At 42.7% G+C, this 25,791-nt stretch overlaps 1 protein-coding gene across 1 annotated transcript in view; it reads left to right on the top strand.

The window, feature by feature from the left end:
• Positions 1–25,791, top strand: part of ERBB4 (erb-b2 receptor tyrosine kinase 4) — a gene marked incomplete at its 5' end in the record, with an annotated part of 449,003 nt that overhangs the window by 337,578 nt on the left and 85,634 nt on the right. Inside the window, one exon of the mRNA XM_062579354.1 lies at positions 12,430–12,615. Coding sequence (XP_062435338.1) covers positions 12,430–12,615 — 186 coding nt within the window. The remainder of the gene's footprint in view (positions 1–12,429; positions 12,616–25,791) is intronic.

Genomic DNA, 25,791 nt, shown 5'->3' with positions numbered 1-25,791 from the left:
TAGATAGCTCTTGAAAAATCTCCATATCTAGGTACTGATCCAGGCACCTCTGATGCAACAGAAACTGTCACAGACTTATGAAAATGAAATAATTAGCATCTGTTCATATTAATATTCTACACACTATATAACATTGGTAAGCAGTGGTAAGGACAGTTGACTGTCACATAGTTGTAATGTAAGAAATAAGACAGGAAAATCTGGTAGATGACTGGGTTGTTGATGATCTTCGTAATATTCTGCCAGTACCTTCCAGACTTCAGTGCAATAACTAGGATAAACAGAAATGCAACAGAGGTTGCAATGTGGCTTACGGTCCCTAGATGAGTAGTTGCTGGTTTGAAATGCTGGGTCCTTCAATACAGAAATCATCATTCCAAAAATGAAGGCATTTGGCAGAGCAGTGTTTTGTGTATTAACTTCAATGTTGCTTCTTATCCTAATATATGGTATCTCTTGGCCTATTAAGATCGGAAACCCCTTGTGCTGTGAAAACATGGCGACTTCTTGCTGTCCTGAAAGGCTTTCAGTCAAGGTGGACACAGAAAAATACTAGACAGAGGAATGATTATTGTTATCCCCATTTTATGCATGAGACTCTTGAGTTTGAACACAGATCTCATATTGCTTGAGCAAATACTTTAATGGTTATTAGTAATTTGTTCTTAAAATGTCTTAGAATGTTTACTTAGAAGAGCAGGAATTATGAGATTGGTTTCGAAACTAATCTCTTTTATCTAATTACCTACTGAGAATGACTCTAAAGTGCTGTTTTCAAACACCCCTTGCTATCAGTCAGTGGTAGCCACCAAAGCCTGGCACTTCAAAGCTGTTGGAGGACACTTGATGTAAGGCAAACCATGTATTAGCAGCAGAAGAAAAATTAGAGATTCTTACCTCTCAGTTACTTATGAAGTGATTAAAATTGTATCCTAAGGGATTCTACTCCATATAGAATATCAGGGGTTTTTAGTTGCATGGACAAATATGCATTGTACAAGCTAGAATTAGTGTTCAGCTAGAACGCTAGCGTTCAGCTGTTATCTTAATGCTTCTCATGACAAATGGGGTAGAATGTTTAGGAAAATACAATTACTTAGATTATGGAGCTATGTTAAGAAATTGCAACTGTTTTATTTGCTCAGTAATAATTTCAAAAGCATTCATTGATTGGTTTACATAGTTAAATGCTGTGATATGGAACGGTATTGAGGCAGTGGTAGGAAATAGCTGAGGTACAGTCAGATATCGGTTATTTCACAGTGCAGACTGTGTAACAGACAAAAATGTGTTCAAACCTGAAATGTGTTCAATCCTAAAATGAAATATTTAAAATAATACATCACAATTATTTTCCTACATGATTGAGTTTTGGAGAGCAGACAGAAAGAGTAGGAGGAGTTGGGATTTTTTTTTATTTAACTGAGAGCAGATGGGAAACATTTTCCAGTGTTAGCTCTTTTCTGAGGATGTGAATGCAGTTTCCTGTCTGGTTTTAATATACACAAATGTGTTTTATCACCATCACCCACCTGCCTGTATAATGATAAAAAATTCCAGATCACTTTCAAATTCACGTTGGCCTATCTCTAGCTGGCAACCGATAACTGTTCTCTTCTTCTCTATGTATTCCCAGCACAATCTAAACAAATCAAATTAATCTACTTCCAGATCCTCCTCCTGGGAAAACTTCCTCCCTCCTCCTGTAGGGTCTTTAGTGATGTGCAACAACTTGCTGTTTCTTTAGCATTTCATGGGCACTGAAGTTTTCTGAGGATGACCAGAAGAATGAGGAACTTGGTGTCCTTCTGAGCGTCACGGCACGCCTCTCAGAGGCGCTGTATGTTCTGTGATCCCAGTAGGATGTTACACTGTGGTAATACAGGTCTTTAATAATAATAATAAAAAAAAATAGAAGAAGCAAATGCATGCAACAAGTGATTGATGGGATGGATTGACTATATGTAACTCTACTTTTGTTTCCTAAAAATCACCCCAAATAAATAATTATTTTTGTTGATTAGAAGGAAATACTGACAGAGTGTAATAGCTATGGATTCCTTTTCCTGCTTTTTATCAAGTGGTAGCGCCTTAGCTGCAGATGGTAGTGTTGCTCGTGGCAGTAAGATGCAAAACGGGTGCTAGCTGTACAAAACCGTCTATAGTACGGGTGGCATTAGTGCTTTATAATCAAGATGCAAATTTTTTTGTGCTTCAGAGCTGAAAGCAAGCTTACAATTTGTATGACCCATCCATGTAGCCGGAGTGAGTAATTCTCTAGTACTAATTTTGGCACAGTGGTTGTGATAGCCTGGGGCTTTCGGGTTTTCTTCATTTGCCTGAAGCCTCCTCTGCAGTCTCTCTTAAATGGACTTTTTCACTTTCTTTTCTAAACAGCTGCAAGGTACTGCTGGCTGTGGAAAAGCAGATTCACCCCAGTCAACCTTTTAGTTTGCTGTGGGAAACACTACTGCAAGAAAAAAGATACAGGTTTTTGACTTGTACAGTCCATTTAGCTGAGCAGTGCTTTGGAAATTCTGCTCCTGTGATGTTATGTCATAGTAACGCAGTAAATGTTTTTGTGATTGGAGTAAATCACAAATAGAATGAATGAGAATATAAATGATTATTTTGCTCTATTCATAGAGCTGTCACATTACAGATTACTGAGAAAAATAGTATTCCTTCCTGCAGTGTTGCAGGTTTGGGCGTTGTTTCTCTATAACTCTCTGCTCTTGACTTCTCCATTTCCATAAGATCTGGTCTTTGTGGAAGTGTCTACATGGCTACAAAAACCAACTAATAAATACCATTGTACTTATTAATCTCATTGCGGGTTTTGCCCTGGTAAAAGCCAGCTGGCCATCAATTCATGCCAAGTTGTTCTTGGAATTGCCAGCTCTTGGTGGTTTCGGTCTCCCGGACAGAAGTCAGATCCTAAATATGACCGCGCATTGAAGATCGGATGTAGTATTTGATTTGGGGATTATTGCTGATGTCACAATTTTATTAGAATTAAGGATTTATCTTTATTATGTTGTTACATATATGTTTATTATCCTAACAATAGGACATGCCTAAATGTAAAAGTTTAGGGAGGGATTTGAAACCTTGTGTTTGGAGCGTAAGGCAACTTGCGGGTCTTGCCGTTCAGCTTGATCGATGTAGCAGGTATTCTAGGAGTGCTCTAAACTAGAGATTGGCAAAATGGTATCCGCCTAGGTGGGGCGTGTTAGGACCATGTCGCTGGGCGTCTGAGGATGTCAGTCAAGGTACGGTTCTGCTGTTCTAGGCAAAATACAGGGAACAGTCCTGGCGTTGCAGAGCTTACAGTTGGAAGAGGCAAGGCAACCAAAGGGTCAGGGAAGCATACAGTATACAAGAGCAATAGGGTTTTTTGTGATGGTCGTGATTTTCTTTGAAGTGTTTTGGAAAGAAGATTTAATTTATTTAGGAGAGAAGAGAAGGTAAAAAGAAGATGGTAAAAGAAAGAACAGACTAGAGAAGAAAAGAGCGGAGTAAAAATTTTAAGAAACTGGTGGGGGGGGGGATGGCAGGTGGAGTAACGTCGAAAGGAAGAAAATATTGTGAGCCAAGAGGTGTGTGGCAGCTTTTGATGACTTGACTTCATGGTTCACTGATACCAGCGTGGTCAAAAACAAACAAAAAACAAACAAACAAACAAACAAAACCTGAGAGACCATCCAGTGAAACCTTTTTTGTTTAAACACAGTCTTCCCTTTGCAGTACTGAGTGTGATGCTGTCACGCCACTGAATACAGATGAGTGAAACGTGGAAATGAGTATTCTATTTTGAATTCTCAGATGTGAGAAATGAACTGCTTGTGTTATGGGCAAAATACATCTTTGATTAAAACAACTCTTAATGTTGATGAAATAAGATTTGAGTCTGCTGCTGTCCCTTTAAATTGATCCTGAAGGCGAGAAGAGCTTTGAGGGTGTGATTATAAAGTCAGGCATTTCAGCGATACCAGAAAATTTCAAAGCAACAGCCTAAGACTCTTGAAAAGCAGAGAGAACTTGACAGATTTTCTTTCTTTCTGTATCACTCGTTCCTGAGACCTTGCCATCACTCCTGAAATCAAAACCCAAAGCAAGAACTCCCTTCTCCTGAAAGAAATCTGCAGCTAAGGCTGAAAATGCTTATAAACTGGTCAGTGGTTGGATATCTTTCCCTTCCCATTCGCATACTGCTGAAACGATTACCTTTTTAGGCAGTACACCTTTGATACTTGAAACGGACATCAAAATGGTAAGACAAGGGAAGGACTTTTAACAGGCTGTTCTGAAATAATGGGGTGTATCCCAAATTGTAAGTGAAACATTTGTCACAATAGTATCATTACACAGAGCTGTGTATACTGTTAAGCTGCTTACGACTGATCTGTAAGGGTGCGTTTCCAGTCTGAAATCCACTGTTACTACTCTTGAGTGTTTCGGTTGGAAATGTTCGCACAAAAGTTTTGCTGCTTGTTGAGGTCTTGAACTCTTGGCCATCTATGCATAAAACTAAGCTGAAAGCAGGCTGTATTTTATTTTCTAATCACCAGAATCAAATGTTTTCGGGAAGAGTTCACAGAAGGCCAATTTGAGTTGCCCTCTGACTGGATGCTTGAAGAAAAATCTTCATTTAGCTTGTTGTGCACAAAAGAGACTGTTCCTCCAGACTTCAGAGTCCTCCGCAGCTGTCTAACACAGGCTCTGATGAATTGGGAGGCTTAATTGGTACAAAGTCAGCCAGGAGAAGAAAGAAGCATATGGCGTGTAGGTTTTACAAAATGCATCTCCTACTCTTTCAAACATTTAAGCATGTGCTTAACTCTGAGCACTTGAAGAGCCCTATTGGGGTTGGCGTTGTTGCCCATATCCTTAATGTTTGCAGAACAGGGACCGTGGTGCTGCAAACTTTTTTTTAAAAAAAAAAAAAAAACTTGCAAATATATAGTGAGCCAGACTCGGTAAGAGCATGAAGGTACCTATTCCTGCATCAGTAGGGCCTGCTGCTTCCTCTAAGACTGGCACAGAACGTTTGATCCAGAGTGTTTAGACGTCACTTATAAGAGAGAGTGTTCAAATCCTTGACTTGTGCTAGTTTCAAGTGTTGGAGGAAAGTAGAACATCTCTCTTTCTCCTCTTGTGTGCACTTGAATTCAGTGTCAACAGTGCAGGCAGCACCTCTGCAGTGGTGAGTCAGTACGACCGCAGACGCTTGCGACGTGCAAGTGTGGCGACAAGCAAAGGAGCCTCAGAGGGCACGTCTGCCCCAAGAAACACGGCATGCTCAAAGACTCTGATGCAGTCTCCAGAAAAGGCTGCGCATCTGCGCAGCCACCAGCTGGCAACCAGCCGTGCTCCTGCACACCAGGTCGCGCGCTGCTGTAGTGTTTCCATCGGGTTTGTAAGTGGTGTATCAAATTTGATAGCCCTTACTGTGGGTCTGGGTTTGTTTTGCACTCTTAGTTTTTATCCTCTAATGCTTTGGGTGTAGGGATGCACCCAGACCTTCCTGATGGAGCGTATTAGTTTCACCATCTCAGTGGTGTGGCACACTGGTACTCCAGTCATAGCATGCAGCCACTCTGCTCACTGCCCCAGGGATTTCTGGTTGAGCCCCTCATTGGAAGCTGAGATTAAAACCCTGAAAGTGAAAAGCTCAGGTCTCTGGCCACAAAGTCCTCCTCCACCCATTCAAAGCCTGTGGTCTCTTTAATTGTGAGAGTTTGTCCTGGTTTTGAGGAAACCCACAGCGACTCATGCAGTTCATCTTCTCTGTTCACATCTAGCTTCCTTAGCATGCCTTGCTGAAATAAAACAAGCATGGGGAGAGTTTCTGGGAGGTGACAGTTCAGGCCAGCAGCATGTCTAACTTCCTTGATACAGCCGGACTTTGGGTTACAGCTCTGGTTATTTCACACTCTGGCAGCCAGACTTGATGTTGCCAGACTTGGTATTTCCACACTGAAAAAAAGCAGTCAGTCATGTGAGCGTGAACAAAGAGTTTGGACCCGAATGTGCACTGTTATGCTTCCATGCAACAGGCATGAGACTGTACCAACTGTAAGTATTCATTTTTTCTGCTCGGAGTATGGATGTGGATTTATAGAAAGATATGTAGAGAGTTTGTTACAGGTGGCCTGTGTGTTGTCCCCATCTCAGGAGAGCACAGTGCCAGAAAGCTGTTCCATCACAGGGCACGGGACATGCTGCTGTACCCACGTGGCCCAAGTTAAAGCGTGGAGCTCCGCCGTGCGGTGACCTCGGGCTGAATCTGCCTGTGCAGTGTTCAGGTGCTGTTGACTGTATTACACAGCAGTAAAATCAGTTACATAAGCTACTGCCAAGTCTTAAATTTAAGACTTTGGCCTGAAAGCGCCCTGATAAATGTGTCTGCTTCTAATGACTGTTGACGTTCCTGGAAAAGCAGCTATGGAAGTGGGTGATGTTACTGTCCTCCCTCTGTTTGCTGCTGGCCCGCTGTGGGGCTCCGATACCCTGTGTTGGTCCCTATAGCTGCAGCTCTCGTTCCATTTTCAGAAACGGCTGAGACATTTCAGCGGCAGCTTTCCAGAGAGTATCTGCCTGACTGATGAAAAATTTCAGCCCAAAGGTGGGAGGTATAGCCTTGCTGTGAAGCGATTGAAAACAGCATCCTGCATACGAAGTACTGGGGAAACTTAGTGATAGGTATCGTTGTCATACAATAAATGTAGCCGTGTATGTTGTGGGGCGTACGTGTTGTGCTGTCGCTCGGCTTAAGTTTTTATGCAGGCTGCCTATGGATAAGTCAGCTGTAACGCAGAAGTTTTGTAAGGCCTGGTGGAATATATCTGCAAGGAGGCTTGCAAGCCAAATGCACTGACGCTACATTGGACTGTAATTGGATCTGCCCTGAGGCAGGTCAGGCACGAGTTCCATACAGGTTTCTTTGCTTTAGCCTTTAGAAGCATTGTAAAATGAATGAAAAAAGCAGTGTATTCACTGTGGCATTTTTCCTGTCACCACAGCACGGTTTGTGCTTGCAGAAAAATGCACCGCACAGTAAGAAGTCAGGTTTTAAGTGTTTTTATTTGCTCAGTAATGATTAGAAAAAACATGGTGTCTTTTTTGTGGTTTCTTATGCTTTGTTTGATTTGGGATATTTTATGGCAAGAACAGTTAGAAGCAGAAGGGTCGGAAACCAAAGGTTTTTCAGATTGCGTCCCCACTAGCCAAACTCTTACCAGGTGCATGTGTTCGTCCAGCTTGGCTGGAGCAGTCAAAGCTCTCCTTTGCTGGCAGATCTGCAGCGCGCTCAGGAACGGGGAGCAGCCGCTCAGCCCTGCTCAGGCTCCAGGGGGGCACTGGAAAGGGCACTGGCTGCCCATTAGCAAGCTTGTCTCAGCGCTCCATGTTGTGTGGCCACAGGCGCCCAGGAAGCTCGTCAGTGAAAGAACAGGCCTTCAGCAGGAGTAGCCTTTTCCCCTCTGAAAGGTGCTTACATCTGATGCAAGGAAACAACAAATATTAGACTGATTCTGTTGTTGGGGGAGTCTGTACAGACAAGAAGATGAGGTTGTCAAGCATAATTCAGGAAAGCGCTCGGCTCCACCAAGGGGTACAGGGCTCTTTTAATGGCAAAAGCTATTAACAGGACTTAAACTCTCCGTAAAGCGGCTTAGGCGAGGTCTCTTGACTGATAAGCGTGTTCATACTTCCTTTGGGGCATGGTTTTGGCCTTGGCACGTGGCTGGCTCGCGGTCAGGTCTGCCCAACGCAGGACCCGCTGGGGCTGCAGGAATTGCCTGTACACCGTCTCTAGCCCCTTGCAAGCAGTCTGGCCAGGGAAGCCTGACCACGTACTAAAGTGTTCCCCGGTGTACGGATTCATGGCAGGACACGTGTGCAGGAGGAGAGTTGTATCCTGGGTCGGTCTGGGTGGAGAATAAATCTCCAACCTGGCCATAGATGTGCATCACTTTGCCATTAGTGGCCCATGCAGCCTGTTGAGTGCCCTGTTTCACAAGACAGGTGGCCAGAGAAACAAAGCCAGTATCAAAGTATCCTCTTAAGGGATCGATGTGCTGGCTAATATTTATGCTCAGTTGTCAATTGTAATTGCTAACAAGAGCATCTCATGGCAGCGAGCAGGGAGGTTAGATATGGCTGTATAGGATGTGCTGTGTGTGTTCCCCCGAGCGCTTTCTTCTCATCGTCTTACGGGCTGGTTTTTCTTCATCAGGGAAGGCTGAGAAGAGAATCCTGTCTTAGTTGGGCTTGTAGTTGCTTTGCCGAAACATCACTGAAATTAAAGCTACTTCAAACGTGACTGCCCAGGGTGAATAGATGAAGAAACCATTTTAGTTGGGATTTTCAAAGCCATGTAAGGAAGGAAGGTGAATCAAGTGACCTGTGAGGGGTGAGTGGCTAAGGCCTTCGTCATTTCTGTTGACAGCTGCTTTGGGCTTGGCTATAACCGTGTGTCGTATCCTTACAGCGACAGGCTGCTCTTGTGAGTTAAATGAGCTCTACTTGTTTCAGCGTGTTCAGGTTAGTCTAATGGGAGGTGCTCGGAGGACTTCTGGTCTCTCTGTCAGTCAGCATTTGCTCCTCAGACCGTACTGGCACGGCTGTGCTGGCAGAAGTCTGCCTCGTAGGTTGGTGAGAGCTCGCTGGCGCTTCCAAAATCACCTTTCCTGTCGGATAGGTTCTTGTGTTACTAACTGCATGTGACAGAGGGCTCAGTCTAAGGCATTAAATTAGCATTGATGCAATTGTTTAACGTAGGGTTGTGCCTATAAATCACAGGAGCTGAGCTTAGTGTGTCTGGTGGCAACAACTAACCATGTTCAAAAGGATTAAAAGAGAGGAATGGCCACCACTGCTACCTGTGCCCGAGCCAGCTGGCTTACAGCCGCCCCGTGCCTGCCTGCAGCGCGCTGCTGTGATAATTAGTGCCCGAGCAGGGTCAGCAAGCTCCAGGAAGAGATCTGCTCCTGCTGGGGAGGAGTTCCTCTTGTGAAGGAGGGTGTCTGATGTCTGGCAGGACCCATCCGAAACTGCCACGCTCCTGGCATCGCTCAGCCTCTAATGTGACAAGCACGTGGTGTCACAGGTGACTCCTGGCAGAGAGTCACAGTACCGTATCTTTCTATTTTGAACTTCAGAGGGCTTTTTTCAGGAGAGAGAGATGAAGTGATCTGGGGCCCGGTTCGCACCTCTACTCTAGACTTCCTACGTGACTGGATACTAGGCTGTGTTCTCCTCCTCCTCAGTTTCCTCGGCATTACGTTGGGATGATAGGAACAATTTTCAAGATCATTCCTGTAATTCTGCCGATTGAGTATAGAGACAAGAGCTGCAGATGTAAGATGCCAAAAGATAAGGGAAATTGCAGAGGCTGATTTTCAAAGGTGCCAGTGTCAGACTGCCGGCTCCATGAGTTCAGAGCCTTACCAGATTAAGTGTTTCAGGAAATTCAGTCGGGAATCAGGCTGCAGAGTGCCTAATACCGTGGAAATTGTGCCTTTAGGGTCTTTTGCCTCCAAACTGGTTTTAAAGCAAGGACTGTGTTCCTTAGTTGCTGAATAGATTTTAAAAATGCTTCCAAGTCGTAATGTTTCTGTTGCTGCTTGTCTGTTTTGTCTAATTAGGCTCTAGCAGAACAATTACAATTTCTTTTACTTTCTGTTTGTGCTGTGCTAGATACACATAACCTTGAATTTAGTTTTCCTGTAGATGCTAGCACAATAAAAATAACAATTTTACTAATGAGAACAGCTATGTGAAGCAAGGATTCATGCTAAATTAATATCCATTAGGGACTTGGGCCTATAAAGAAAATTTTCTTGTTTTTTGTTATGTTGTGTGTCTTGATTCATTACAGAGCAGGCCATAATATTTTATTTAAAATATTTTTTTCCAGAACCATTGCCCAAAACTAGTGGAAGAATATAAGCTTTCCTGTAATACCAGAATCAGATAAATGACATTTATTGCTTTTATTATTGTACAGAAGTGTCTTTCCTTTTGACTCAAATAGACTTAAAAATGACATGTAGCTGGAGACTAATGGAGCACATGCTTCGAAGCTTTCCGTCTGGGCCCTCGGTGAGCAAAAAGAATAGATTGTCCATGTTCTAATCAGTCCTCATTATCAAGAGAAGTAGTCCCACTTTGAGTTCCTGGAGTAATTCTTAACTTTGAGAGAGAGAGAGAGAGGGAGCAACAAGTACTGTCCCCAGTGCATCTGCAGGAGAAAAATGAATGGGTAAAAATAAAATAGAAAAAAAAATGAAACGAGTAATTTTGTTCTTTGAAACTGGATAATGCACCTGTCAACATGTATTTATTCTGGTGGCCTTCAGTGACATTTTCTAGTGACAGCAGAAAAGAGGCTAAGATTGCTTCAATCGAATGTACCCCATGCGTACTTGAGTAAGAGAGAACTATATTAATTTGAACAGGAACAAAAGTACTTCAGTGAAGATCTCCTGTCTCACTTGCTACATTGGAAGCTCCTTCGATGTTCCTTCTCCAGTCATCCCATCAAATACCCTTAGAGGTTTATTTAGTTATTTCCTAGTTATATCCTTCCATGAAGGAAGAAACAGGAAGGCACTCTCGCCTCCCTCCCCAGTGGGGGCCATCTGCTCTTACTGGGGGCGGGGCGGGGGGAACCCTACAATTAGTGTCTTGTACATCTTTTCATCATAACGAAGAAAAGGGAAAAAAGAGAACTATTATGCAAATACTGTGCAATTTTGTTTCAAATATTCTTTGTACTGTGGCAAGCAATTTCCTTTAATACAAACTCAGCCTACTTGCCAGGAATTTTTTTCTCCTTGATATAGGGAAGGGAAAAAATAGTTTTACGAGTTGAGGTGGGGGAAAGGGGAGATGTGACATTTGTCTGATGCCAACTTTTTCTCATCCTTTTGCTTTCTTCCTTCTGTCCTTCCCTCCATCAGTCCTTCCCTCCCTTCCTCCCTCTTACATTATTATAGCTGTTACTCTTTAAGTTCTCAGAAAAATGTTGTTTAGGTTTTGGAGAAGGAGAGAGAGGCAAAATAGCTTTACAGAGCCCAGATTTGCCTTCACTCTTCATTGTTCGTTGCCATGAGGAGGTGACCTTCAATGAAATTGGGGACTGAGCTCAGTGAATGGGAGAGAAGAGCTTTCTCCCTGCCTTTTTTGAAAGCCAGTTGCCTGTCATGACAGCTCTACCTGTGAGAACAAATTTGTAAGGCTTTATAAGGAACTCCTGTGGTACTTGGTCCTGCATATCTTACAACCAGTGGGAGATCTGTAAGATAAGATTTTAGGACTGAACGCCTTAGTCAAGATGAAGTCCTTCTGGTGCTTGGTATTGGACAATCAGCTAGTTGAAAACCTCCAAAAGCTTACAATCTGGAAAGGGTAGCTAAAGTGTAAGGAAGTATTATTAATCCTTCTTATAAGAAGGGAAGGATTATTATCTCCTGTGCAATGGGTGAGAAGTTGAAGCTTGGAAAAATGAAGTGGTTCACCCAAGATCACTTGAGAGAGGACTTTGGAAGACCCGGAGTTGCGCTAGAAGGGTCAGACTTCTAAAGCTGGTAATTTATGTAGTGCTCTACCTGTGGCAACATAGGATGTTAAGTGGGAACACTACTCTGATAGGCTGCTACGGTACCTTCAGGACTACTAGTTTGGATTATTAGTGTAGTAATAGAGACTGTAACCTGGTCATATCATAATAACTTACAAGAAGAAATCTGCTGATGTCTGGTAGGACTTGTGAGCGTCAGACACATTTGAAAAGCCCACGCTAAACTGCATGATTCTTAACTCTTTGCAGATTGAACTGTGCTTTGGGAGATTTTCCATTAACATTATCGTTTAACTTAAAAATGCTTAAGCCTATAAAATACTAAGCTTCAGGTCTTTGATCCGGTAAAGCATTTCAGCACGATGTAATCAAATCTCTTGCAGAATTAGGCCTAACAGGGAACAGAACTATGAGTGGCATAGTTTGTGTGCATGAAAAAATGTTAGTTGATGCCTGATGGGTTGACCACAAACTGGGAAAACAAATTCAAGAAACTAATTCAGGGAAGTAAAACAAAGGGTTCCACCTTTAAGTACAGTCAACTGTGTCACATTTGCATCTTCGTTTTTGCGGCTGTAACAACAAGAGGAATATAAGGCAATGCCAAGTTCCTGATGAGAGTCTTCAGTGGGGCTGTGCAGATACTCTGACCTGATTTTTAGGACCATATAGCATAGAGAACATCAAACCAGATTTTGCCTGAGAATGCTGGCTCACCAACATGGAAATTCATGGTCCTTAAGGACATGCTGATCCCCTTTTGATGCTTTATGGGGAATGGGAAATCTATGCATAGAGCCTTGAGATGCAGCGGAATAACCGGGTCCCTTCTGTTGTTACAGGAAGCTCTTATCATGGCCAGCATGGACCACCCTCACCTGGTGAGACTTCTAGGTGTCTGCTTAAGCCCAACCATTCAACTAGTCACTCAGCTGATGCCTCATGGCTGCTTGTTGGATTATGTTCATGAACATAAGGATAATATTGGCTCCCAACTTCTGCTGAACTGGTGTGTCCAAATAGCCAAGGTAAGTAGTTCATGCTCTTCTTTCTCTGATTTTCATAAATAACTAAGTGAAATGCCATGCAAAAAAGCAATGTGGAAAAATTGTTGCTTCCTTTTCTCCTTTTTTCAAGGATGTCGGGTAGCTTTGAAGCATGTGCTATTTTGGGTGTCCAGACCACTGTAGATTGTTAGTAGTACGTGAATCAAAGTTTTTTCATGGCTGTCTACCCACCGAATGTTAATGTGAGCTCACTGAGAAAAAGAGTTGAAGCCCTCTTTCGCATCTGAGGTTGAGCACAGAACGATTTTTCAGCTTCTCCCACTGCTCACTCTTCAGCCCAGAGTCGGTAGATACCAGTTTGATTCTACTGTGGTTTTCAGCCTTTCTGAATCTGTATTGCCAGCTAAATCCTGATACGTTGTCAATTGTCTGCCCACGTACTGCTGAAAAGATAAATACTTACGTCGGTTCACTCCTGTGGGGTTCCTGTGGGAACCATCGTGGTTCTGCTGTATTTAAGGCCTATCACAACAGTCGAGGTTAGAGGGTAATATTGCTTGTCTCTGTGGGATATACAGTCCCAAGGGCTAGATCCTGCTTTGCTTACTATGGTGTAATGCTCTCTGCCTTCCTGGAGATTTTCAGGAGCAAGAGTTAAACCGTTATAGTTCAGAAACAGACTGCACTTCAGCTGCGGTGGAACGACTGCATCAATCAAATCCAGCCCCAGTGCACAGTGTTTTTAATGTATGTATTAGTTACTCTCAGTGTATAGGTTTTGAGTAGTATACTTGCAGCATGTTATTGGTAAGTCAGAAACAGTGACAGGATCTGGGAATGCTAAGGGCCATAGCTTATATTCATTTTAAAGGCTGTTTTGTGTTACCAGAATAGCGTACAACAATGTTACTATGAATGAGAATCTGAAACCCACTTTTTGTTGAGATTTGTTCAGAAGTTATTAATATTTTTAAATTGTTTTGGTTAAAATGAACATCACCCAGAAATGTGTACCCTCTTATAATAAATCTGCAACATGAAGTGAGTTTGTTACAACATCAATTAATAAATCTTAGTTTAAGTTTTAACATTAAACATTTAACACTGCAGAGAAAACTGGAGATTCAGCAATTGTTTTCCTGGGCAAAATGGTAGTCATCACATACATGTTCATTTCTTTTAAAAGTTTAAATATGAAATATTTTCTTACCAAAGTGAAAAAATGAGAAATTTTGCTAGTTTTGAGTTTTTCTTCAAGAGGAAGAGGTATCTGAGGTTTATCATTAGTAGACCTTTTTATCCAGCATCACATCTGTTGTCAGACCTACCTGAAGATGACAGGAGATGGAATTGCCATCATGCTTGGTAGAAGGGTTAATAGAAAGAGATGTTCTGAAGTTAACGTTTAAACCTGTCGGAGTTTTATTAGGGGAACGAGTGGAGTAATTTAGGAGAAAAGAAATACGTTGAAGTAAACTGAAAGAGGGGAAAAAATTGCAAATTCACATTCTGATCTTGGGGCATTTTGCAGATGTGTTAGTATCTATGATTTTGCCGCGCTGTGGCGGTGAATCAGCCAGAGCTACGCAGTATACCAGAATACACTGAGGATTGCTTGTATCTGGAGACTTGCATGAGTATATCCAGAATTGTTACCAGAACAAGGAAGGAGGGGAAGAAAATACATGTTCCTCTTTGCATCTTTTCTCTCAGCACAACCTCCTTCCCATCTGTTTTCCTCTCTCCTGATTGATAGTGGCTGCTATTATGTATTTCAAAAGATTTACCTAGTGCTCTCCGTGTAAAGAGAGCACTCTCTTCATCTCTTCTCCATCTTCATTTTGAATTTGGGCATACATACCTGTGTCTGTTCTGAAAGCGCACAGCCATTGACTTACTGGACTAACAGCTGTACTTGCTCTTGCGCTGGACTTCATGTAGGCAGCTAATTTAGCGAAACCAAATAACCCTGATCCATGGTAAAGTCTTGCAGAACCAGCAGATCTGTAGGAGAGGCTGTAGAAGGCAGGTCATGGTTTTCCTACGGTGTTTCTTATCGAGATGTAACTGGTTTGAAATGGATTCCCGTTGCGGATGGTTTCAGCACAGCGTGGGGGCTAGATTTAGGTAGGCTTATTTGAAAATTGTTACCTGCTGTTTTTTTTTTTTTTTTTTTTTTGATGGGCGTGTGATGTGGGTTTCTGGGAGAGAGGAGATGAGGCGTTCCAGATATTTGTGTTCTGAGATGACGGGCAGCCAAGCAGTGCAAAGAAGTGAAATCGGACGTGTAATATTAACTGATGAACTATCAGGGGAGATTCTTTGTCACAGAAGGTAGCCTATTATTGAGGGGAAATAGTGAAGTTTAATTAAATTCATCTTCCTCTGTATGACAATAACCGAGAGGTTAATCTTTTGCCTTGCCTCACATTACAGTGTGAAACTCATCCACTTCTTTACTCGTGAAGGGGACAGCAGTGAGGGAGCGTTTTCTTGAAAAAGCACGGTGCTTGGTACGTACGGCTGACCGATTAGCTCAGGGCCATCATGGTTCATCTGGACTGTTCTCGCCTGGATTCGTGATGTGTGGCTCTTCCTTCTCTGATTTTTACTGTAGTGATAAGTATGTACGTGAAGAAAATCAGTACGTAGTCACAAGGTGGCTTCCATTTTGCTGCCTTTGCCTGCATATCGATGGTATTTAATAGGGCGATGGCTTGTTGTAGTTGAAAAGGCCACCACGGATCCTAACTACTTGCATACTGTGCCAGTATGTTGTAATCCCATCGCAGAAGTAAACTCCAAAGAGCTGAAATGTTCCTTTAACTCAGGCTCTTTATTTTCTTCTTGCTTTTGAAGACCTTGAGTGACAGTTGAGTGTTGGAACTCTTTCCCATTGTGTATCTTTATGCATAGATACAATTTATCTTAATTATTATCTATGAAGCTATCACTGAAGAGAGGAAGGAGGTAGGGGGCACGTGATAGTATGCACAGTATGTAATGGGTAAGTGTAAAGTGAATATTGCTTAGAATTTTCTGTGTTGCATTGCATTTTCTAATAGGATATGGGAATACCTCTTCCCTTGCCAGCTCTAAGACTATAGCACTAATTGAGGTTAGAGGAAAATGTTTCGGAAGCGATGAAGAAAGTCTCTGCAATTCACCTGATCCCCAGAAGAGGAATAATGTGCTGCTTGGAGCCTAGCAGCAGGGGAGTGGTAGTACTTGTCTTCCACTCATCTGTCACATTTAACACTGGCTAGGAATCAACTTGCAGCCTTCAAATAAGGAAGATCCAATCTGTCTGCAAGTAGCCAGGTTTCCAGAGGGATCAGTGTGGAAGGTGGATGTTGCATCAAATGCAACTTCTCTGCTGTATCACTGACAAGAGCGTGTGCATCTCGTGTACCTGTATGACTGCACTTACGTTTCAGGCTCATTCTGAAGCTATTACAGCCTGAGAATGCCTCCCCACATTTTGCTTTTCTAGACTTTTGGGAATGAATTGCTATGTCTTTCTGAAGGCTGCCAAAAAACGTGTTTACCAACGTCATAAGCAGCGAAAACATTTGGGGATCTCCTTTTTCCACTGCCTGAAACAATGTCTAATATATGTTTCATTAGATACATCTTTCTACCCTTACCTTCCTACTTTTCTATTGTGAGACTTTTCCCCAGTGAGGACAGGATGGAAGGAATTAGAAGTGCCTTGATTCCAAAGTTCAGGATGATTTTTGTGAATCACTTTAAGTTGTTACTGCAATACAGTGCTTCCCTGCTGTGCTTTTTTCCATCTGCCAATGTGCGGGCATTTATTTATCGAAGACATTGCTTCAGAGTTCATTTGTTCCAGGCTATTCATTTCCATATGTTGTACTTTTGTACAACGAGATGCAAAAACCAGTTAGGTGCTATGCCTGCTTGCCAACCTGCTTGTGGCTCTGGAGATCCTTTCTGAAGGTTGACTACGTGGTGGTTACTAAGTATTACCTACTGCCAATTGAAAGAAAGCATGGATGATTTTTCCTTTTGCTTACACGGATTGTGTTGAATTTATTCCGACTGTTATATAATTGTAGGGTAATTGTGTTCTCTTTCCAGAAGCTTTTGGCTTCTTATTTTATGGATGGAAGCTGTAAAAACAGAGTAGCCCCCAAGCATTCTGCATAAAGCATGGTTGTTAGCAGCTGTGGCTAAGGAGGTTCTGTCCTGCTTTCCGGATAGGCAAGGCGTCTTTTTGGTCTTGCTTACGTGTTTCAGTTGGAGACTGAGCATTTAACACTTTACTTCAGAGTTTAACAGAGTTTAGCTCAGTGGGTTTTTTGTGGAGTTTGATGTCTAGCAAAGCAGTAAGCTATTCGCATGTATCAAGGTACTTCCTGGAGTGGGAGTAAGAGTGACCAGCTTGCTGGCCTTAGGGCAGAGAAGGATGCCGTAATAGTTCATGAATGTCCATGGTGTTGGCTACTTGAAACAGATTGAGAAGCAAATTTTACAAGGTTAGAAGTGTACATCTGAGCAGGTGAATTATTCTTGTCACCTAGTGTGAGCTACCTGAATGTAAACTGGGAAGACAAAAAAAAAAAAAAAAGTGTTGTAACATTCATATTTCAAGGTGTTTGTAAGTTTTGTCAGCGGCAGCTGCCCAGATACTTGCATAGCAACTTGGTGGAAGATTTTTTATTTGCTGTTTCTCGAATGACAAAATGGAAAGGAGGTAAGTCATTCTTGCAGAAACACATTGAGGAAGCAGAAGAAACATCTTGAGGTTTCTGGTCAGAAAGTGTTGGTTTCACTCTGCCACTAGGTAAGGTTAAGTAAAAGGTATCTTTGAGGCGAGATGCTCTGACTGTTCTAATAGAAAAAATAGTCTTGAGTCCTGCTGTGAGCATTACGGTAGGCTTTAATGCTGCTCGAGGCTGAGGCTGTCTCCTCGTCCCTTTAGGTGTGTACAGAACTGCATTTTGGCTACTGAAACTTTGCATACAAAACCTGCTAGGTTCAACACTGAAGTTGAACCAAGGCAGGCCTGTCTACAGTTTTACCAGTTTTTCTGGTACAATTATGGTTTAATTCAGCTGCTGTTGACTTGCATGACTTTTGCTGAGCAGGGTTTGAATGCAGAGAAGCTTGTGCTGCCCTGAAGAAGACAAAGCACAGGAAGAGTGAGAAGGGAAGCCATCTTTCTAAAGCAAAGCAGCTTGCCTGCAGTCACCAAGCATGTGGAAATCTGCTGGGTCGGAGGCAGTGCTCCAGCTTGTCTCCCCCCTCTAAGACTGCCAAACCTGGGTGGGTTTTTTTGTCATTTTTTGTTTGTTTGTTTGTTTTTTGCTTTCTGAGCTATAATAATTCTATTCACATCGCCTCAGAATAATAACGAAGTAAAGCCTATGTAGGTTGATACAGTGGAATGTCATGGAAAGAAAATCAAGTACTTCAGGGGATTACTTTTTATACCGTTTTCAATATAAAAGAATTCTCAACTTGCCTTAACGAAAGCCCTCCATAGCATCAGTTATCCAGGTATGCAGGAAAACAACGTTTGAATGCACTCTTGAACAAGAGAGAAAGCGAGAGGAACTTGGGGGTTGAATTTTAATGATGCTTATAAAGGGAGGTGCAGATGCATGCCATTATGTCTGGTGAGCGTTATTCCAGCACACTTGCAGTCATTGCCATCTCTTAGCGTTTTCTGCCGGCGGATTTGCAGATGGGAGTCTACAGGAACCATCAAGCCAAAGGTGCTTTGTAGAGCCTCCTTGGCGCTGCTCTCTGCTGCCTTGTTATTTCTCCCTTTTAGCTGGTTCACATTATAGGCCTCGGTGGCCTGCTGCAGTTCTCTTGGCAAAAAGCATAGCCTGTCTCCTGCCTGCTCCTGAAACCTCCTTCCATAGCAGCCTTTCTAAAAAGGCATATTTTATTTTTGCCCAGGGCAGTGCTTCTCAGCTGGATGTGCATTCATAGGCTATGTGAAATTCTAAGGATCTGTGTGATTTATGCAACTGCAAAGCTGACCCAGAAGCTGGAGTAGTGCTCACCTGAGCACTCTCTAAATTAAACCGGTCTCAGCCTGCCTCCAAACATGCAGAGTGAGGGAGGCTCTGAACAGGAAGGTCCGGAGCCAAATAAGGTCCACTTGGCTGCGTTGTGAGGAGAGGGCCTTTTTACTCCATCAATACTTGACTGATTAGGAATACTTGTTAGAGACAGCTTTTGTTGTTCTGCTGCAGACAGGGGTGAGAGATGGATAGAAGCCGTGTGAAGTGGGAGGAAACGGGGATGACGGGACAGGTTGGGAAGAGGTGGAGAAAAGTGGCTGTGGTTCAAGGTCTTTCTTTTTCATTAAAGCAGCCTACCCTACAGCTCGGTGCCTATTCCACTGCAGAGTGAACAAAGGAGCTTAATGACAGTCATCTATCAGCTGTCCACATTTTAAGCTCCAAGATGTCTCTATTCCCAAAGCTCCTTGCCATGACAAGGCTAATTGTATAATTATAATGCTATACCAACCTCTCCTGACGTGCTCACACTGGCAAGGACCAGGGCTAAGGGCTGAGATAATTATCACTGCAAGCAAGTACATTAGCATGAATGTAGTTTACTAATGGGGCTGCTCTGTCAGGAAGTGCAGTAGGTAGAAGAGTGGGATCTAAACCAAGGACTATGAAATTGAAGCCATATTGAAACAGGACTTTAATTGTATGGAGGAGCAAAATCAAAATGGGAGGGGAAAATACCATTTTACCTTCCTGAATCCCTCTGTGCAGTTTTCTGTTTGTGTTTGTCATGACTGTTTTTCATCCTCTCCTGGAAAGCTTGGATGCCTGCAGATGGCAGATTGGAATTAAGTACAGTTTCTTTGGTGTCCCTGGAGAGATCTCACAGAAAGAGGATGTACCATCAATGGTGAAAGGGAAACTAGCCTGCCCGGCCCATGCCCAGGGTCTGTTTCGGTACCCTGCTGGAAGGCACAGTGAATTCCAGAGATTCATATGAACTTGAGAAACCCTTAAAATAAAATTTCAGATGGATCTGTGCAAAAGAACTGTGCATCTATGCTTCAAACTTCTAAGCAGCAGAAGGGGAAAGACTTCTTTCCTGCTGTGGTCACCTAGACTATCTTGGGCTTTTGTGGGGGCTAAGGAATTTTCTTCTGCTCCTCTCAGATACTAAGATTTTTTTTTTCCTGTTAAGAGCAGGGCAGGAAATAAACGTTAGGATTTCGGCCATAGAGTCTCATCCTTCCTGCTCAGATGAACGTGGGCGCGCTGAGTCCTACAGCCACTGCTGCTACGCAGAGCCACAGAATCAGAGCCTGCCTGCTCTTCTGCTGACTGTCACTTGTTGTGGCTGTTTCTGGAAATCTCCAAATAAATCAGGGAATTGGGTCCCATTGAAAATAATTAATTACAGTTTTGATTATATTTCACCAGCACGGTATTCCTCCTTTTCTCACATAGTTACATACATATTTATGGAGACTTTTGGGGGGGGGGGGGTTTCCTCCCTTCCTTACTCAGTCATTTCATCTGGAGCATTGGACAGTATTAAAATAATGTAACTGTTTAATAACCTTCTTTCTCTTTTTCTCATAAACCTGTTGTCCCACAGGACAAGTTTCCTGTGAAAAGCATTAAAATAAATGAATACACAATAGAATTCACCAACTTAAATGTTGAGCAAGTTTTCTTCCTCCCTTTCATTCCTTTTTCTCCCCAGTCTCTCAGACTGTCTGTCTACTTGCCAAATTCACACCGTTCCTTTCTGTGTAATTTTGCCCTTTCCTTTCGTTACTTGCATATTTCCTCTTTCACTGTCGCGCTGTTCTGTGTCAACCTGTTTTCCATCGCTCGCTCTTTTTAGTGCCGTCCTCTCTCCCCCTCACTCTTGTTCTCTGGCCGCTTGGCTCCCTCTAGCTGGTACCTGCTCAGTGCTCGGACATGAGCACCGGAGCATCACGCCCGCCACCAGAGTTCCTGCGATGTCTTCTCTCCTTGCAGGGCCTGGAGAGGACCTCTCTTTCCTCATTTCCATCACAATAACACGTTTCTTCTTGAAGGTTTGAATACTAGCTAATAGGTCGCTGTGTGAACCACGTGTATTGTTTCATTTTGTGGAGGAGGGATATTTGAATCGGAAAGGTTGTATCAGAGGAATGGGAAAGAAACTGTAGGGTTCGGCTTGTATAAAAATTAGAGATACCTTTTTCTCAGCTTTGTGTGCTAACCTCTGGTTTTCTAAGGCTCTACTGCAAACTATAATAACCTTCGTGTTACAGTGTTTGAGTTGGTTTTGGTCATTAGTATGGTTAACCATCACAGCTTCCTGCGAAGCAGGACTAGTCCATTATCTCTGTTTGACCGAGAAGACGGAGTGCTGGGAACAGGCTTAAGTGTAGTCATTTGCAATGTGTTAGGCCATTACTGTTTAAATACATCAGCAATTTTTGAAGCGGGGCTTGGAAGATCTGCCCTTTCATGCAAGGCTATAAAGTCAGGACCGTCCTTGTTTCCTCTGTTTCTAGTCACTCCATTAGTAGTCTGTGTACGTGATGAATCACTTGACCAAGTTCTCTCATCCTTGAATCCTTGTGATGGGACTCAAGGAGATGTGGCCTGGGAAGAGGGTGGGAATTGCTCTTCCCTCCCCTCTGTGGTTTTGATCATGCATGCGTTGCATGAAAGTACATCTCTTGCCGTGGTCTTTAAAATCACTTTAAAGGAACATGGCAGCTGTTGCGTTTTGTGTGGAAATCCAAGTTTACGAGATTATATTAGTCATGCTCTGCACAGAGCTGGTGAACTAGACCTTTTATGAGACAAAAGCGAGAAGACGCATTGAGTATGGATCATAGGGGCAAGCATAGAATGTTCTGAGCCTTGTCGGAGGACGTTGCTAAGCATCTAGGTCTTGAAGATTGCACTTGGACAACTAAATTCTCCATGAATCCCTTTATACAGTACTCTTGCTATAGCTAAGGTTCATCTCCCCTAACTTCAGGTGCTGACAAGTTTGCCAGCTGCTTGGGGCTGGTCATCAACTTCTTCCCTCTAGAGGCATCTAAGCTGGGTGAAATGACTTCATCTCTTGACAGTGACTCTGTTCACTGACCACGGAGCGGCTAGGAGAAAGCCTAGATAACCTTGTAACCTTAAGCAAAGGCCTGAACTACTAATGCAAATGTGGTTGGATCTCTTTTCTGCACAGTGTGTTACATACTGTGTTACGAGCTGTGCCCTGCTATACTGCGTGGGGGCCTGTTGACCTGTGGGTAGGGATGTTAATTGTTTTCTCAGTGGCTGGGAGAGATTCATAGTGGGGAGCAATCACCCTTTCTGCAGTCTTGATTCAACTCCTCCTGGATTATCTGGGCTTCCCCTTTCCCTCCTCCACAAATTCCAGTGTTCCCAAAAGCACTTCTGTGATTCACGGCTGTTAGAAAACAGGAGAGAGACAGATTTTCAGCCCTTTACAATTCACATCTGCCTTTGCAAAGGCACAGAAATGGGCAATTTATTGCACAGAGATAGACAATTTATTGTTTTGTTAAATGAAAGGTGCACTTAGCACTGACATTTATAGGGTCTCAGATGTTGGGGACCTGACAGCTGCTGGCTACAAAAGCCCCCAAGGCTTTCTCATCAAGTACGCTGAACTGGCGGGAGTGAAAAAAGCCATTACATTTTTTCCTAGCGGTCCCCAACAGACTGGCCTGGGAAAGCATTATTGAAAACTACTCCTAAATCAGATTCAAGGTATTTTAGGAGCACCTGCTAGGGTCTGTCAGGATTTCCATTATAAGCCCGTATTTTTCAGGTTTGTAGCTCCACCATAAAATTCTGCTTTGGACCCTGACTTGGCATGAAATGTCTCAGCCCAAAGGAAATTTTTTGTTATTATTCAAGAAATATAGGTATTTGGCTATTTTTAAGTTGCTGGAGTGCAGAAACAAAAGCTGGATGCCTTTCTATATCCCCATAAATTAATTTTTTTCTTCCAGTACAATAAAACACAAAGAAAGGAATTTATAATGCAACTTATCCTGTTTGGTAGCTAGTAAAAAAGGATGACTCGAGGCATTGAAATTTGAAGTTAGGACCTCCCACGTTTTTTGCAAAGTAGCACAGCATGTGTGTCCCACAAAAGCAGTAATCTGTCCTAAAACCTCTTCAGAAAGAAGAGCCGTCAGAAAACTCTGCAAGACTACTTGTAAAAATGTGTGGGACCCTAAAGCATGTGCCCCGATTTGAGCAGAGCTTAGCTTTCTCCATGGGCTAGATTTCCAAGTTCTCCTGTGTAATCTAGTGCTCAAGGAAAAATCCAGCAGACTTTTGTAGAGGAAAAAAGGCTTGCCCTGTTGAAAGGGATGAGATGTGCTGCAGAAGCCATCCCAGGTGAAGACCGTGGTCCATAAACATGAGATTGAATTTAGCAGATGCCTGTTAGCAGCAGAGCTACTGACAGTGTCACAAATTCAGATGCATCTTAAAAAACAAACCTGTGCACTCCATGTATAACCGCTCCTCCGCCCAAGTGGAGCGAGAAGTAGCGGTGTAGTAAAGCCTCGTGTCTCCTGTCCTGTTGTGACTTGCTGTATTAGAGGGCCACGGAGGAAGTACAGCAATTGCTTGATCCACCTTTACAAAACCTTACTGAGCTACATCTCAATCTTTGAATAGGCTCCTAAAGTCAGCAACTTACGTCTTGGCACTTTGCTAATACGTTCCTTCCAACTCAAAATGAAGTTTTACAGAAAAGTAGGAGCAAGATATGTCACACAGGAGGTCTGCTGAAAGAAGAGTGTCCCCTGAGGCACACCGGTGAATACAGCACCGACAGTGAACAATGGTCAGTTCAAGAGTTCCTCAATAAATTGGGATAAAAAGGCAGTGTAGCTGGAAGAATATGCTTCCTAGGGATGCTGTGTAGTCTCTGTGTGGGCTTGTGCATGGTTTAGAAGAGCAAGGTTAGTGTGTTTAATGAAACGTGAGGGGAAGAGGGCAGTTCCAAGTGGTTGCTGATACCACTTTAGGTGCCAGGCCAGCCTTCAAGCCTGCGGGGTCATCTGGCAGTCAGGTGTCATTAGTCAACGCTCTCCCTTTTTTCCCCTCTTCCCATCTGTTTCTGTCTAGCCTGTTTGTGCAAATTAGCTCTCAGTATGCAGCAGTTCTCACTGCAGTTTGGTTTTCTTTCTTCATCCTCTGACCTTCTTGCTTCCTCGGAATTTATCCTTGTCTGTGTGCCAGAGTAGATGGTGGTTACTTCTGTTTTTATTTATGAACTCATGTTAGCAGGCAGGTAAATAGAGGGGATCGTATTCCACATGGTGCATGTTTTAAACCTAGAGTCCTGAAAGGAATTAATTAGAGGTGATATAAAATGGGGTTATCTATCCCATGAAAAGTCTTGGGCATTATGAAAAATAGATGTTGCCCTGAACTGCCAGCAGTAGAGGCAGTGTTTTGAATAGCTCCAAATGAAACCATTTTTCCAAGACTTTTGGATTTAGTTCATACAGTGTTTCTTTTTCTTAATTTAATTTTAAAACAACAAAAAAAGAACCCAAAAAATCCAGCTGACTTTCCTAAACATTTTTGTTCTGTTGTTTTCAAAATGCTATTTTGTGAGAATGGTATTTCACACATACAAGGAAAGTCATTTTTAGTGAAAGCAACTTTTTTTTTCCAGAACATTTGGTTTGACAAGCATTTCCTAGGAGCCTGTGTTTATAACAAAATGCTACCCTGTAATAGGATTTGTTTTTATATTTAGGCCCAAGTTGCATTAGTTGCACTGTGAATTTCTTTATTTAGAGACTTTCTCCTCTACAGCCACATCTCCCCTGTCAGTACTCACTGAACAAATCCAAGTTGCCTGATAGCATGATATATTAGATGGGGAGAAAGAAATGAAACGTGAACTATCAAAAGTGAACTGCAGAAGGCACTAAGTGGAGGAACTTCTGGCTGGGAATGGAGATAGTTTAAGAGTGAAGAGCCACGTGAGGAGGAGTTTGGCACCGGACATGGATTGGAACAATGCAGTGCAATACTGTGAAGGGCAGAGGACAGTAATTCTACGTTAAGGTTTCCAGTTAAGGTTACCAGTGTTCCTGTTTGAGGTGGATCCCCCCTGCAAGGGGAGAGTGTTTGCTGGCGTGTTGCTTCCTACACATGTGCATGTTCATCTTAAAACCACCTTGCAAGTCTGTGACATGAAGACGCTTGTGTCTCGGCCACAAACATTTCCAAACATTGTGCTTAAAGCAGCTTAACTTGAAATCGCCTCATCAAACACCTTGAGTTACCATCGTTGCACTGATCTGTCGTGCTTGGGCACCCTTGAGAGAGCGCTCTTTTCCCACCGTCCGGACCTAGACCTAGCACGTGGCTGCTGAGCAGGAAATAGCCTTGTCTTAGTAGATGCGGAACTGTGGAGTCAAATGGCCAGGTGATGTATCAGGACTGAGGTTGCAGCGGGTATCTTTATTTTACCAAATTTAGGGCTCGTTTCCTAACCTTCGAGCAGTATTTTCTTTACATAAGCCCTATCTATGCCTTATGTAACGCAGAAGTGAGGATTTAGTGTTTCTGAACTGGAAGGAATGTAGGCGATGCTTTCTGCAGTCGTGTATTAAATTATTTTTGCACATTTTCTGCTTGAGAGAATTACAGTATGTCAAACTTTGTAATTAATTAAGAACTGGAGTGATAATTTGTGCATTCAAAAGCTCATTAAGTAGTAGACCACCTCACATGCTTGAATGTGGTCTGTATGTTAACAGAGCTACATCAGAGCTAATAATCCTGTTCTCTAAGGGCAAGTACACACAAAATGAAGAAGCGAATGTATTCTTGGCTTCTAAAAATACATAATTTTAAAGATTGACCCAAATCTGTGAACTTGTAAGAAATTTGTATCTAGATTTAGCTACAAACTTTGCAGCCCTACATGAAGCTAAGAATAAGTCTAAAATACACTAACCAGGTTACTTCCAACAGAAGACAGGTGGTGTCAATATGACTCATGAAAATCTGGCTTTACCTCCTCTGGGTCACAAAGTAGTGTCCAGTTGTTCCAAAAGCCTGAAATGAAACTGAAACGGGTGTAATGGTCTGGATGTGTGCAAAGTTTGTTGTGTGAGAAGAGATTAAACATTCCTGGTGTATTTAGTTTGGCTAAATGAAGCTTTGT

The sequence above is a fragment of the Rhea pennata genome, chromosome 6 (assembly GCF_028389875.1).
Source record: "Rhea pennata isolate bPtePen1 chromosome 6, bPtePen1.pri, whole genome shotgun sequence".
In the NCBI taxonomy this organism is placed as follows: Eukaryota; Metazoa; Chordata; class Aves; order Rheiformes; family Rheidae; genus Rhea; species Rhea pennata.
This window is presented reverse-complemented; position numbering and strand designations above follow the sequence as displayed.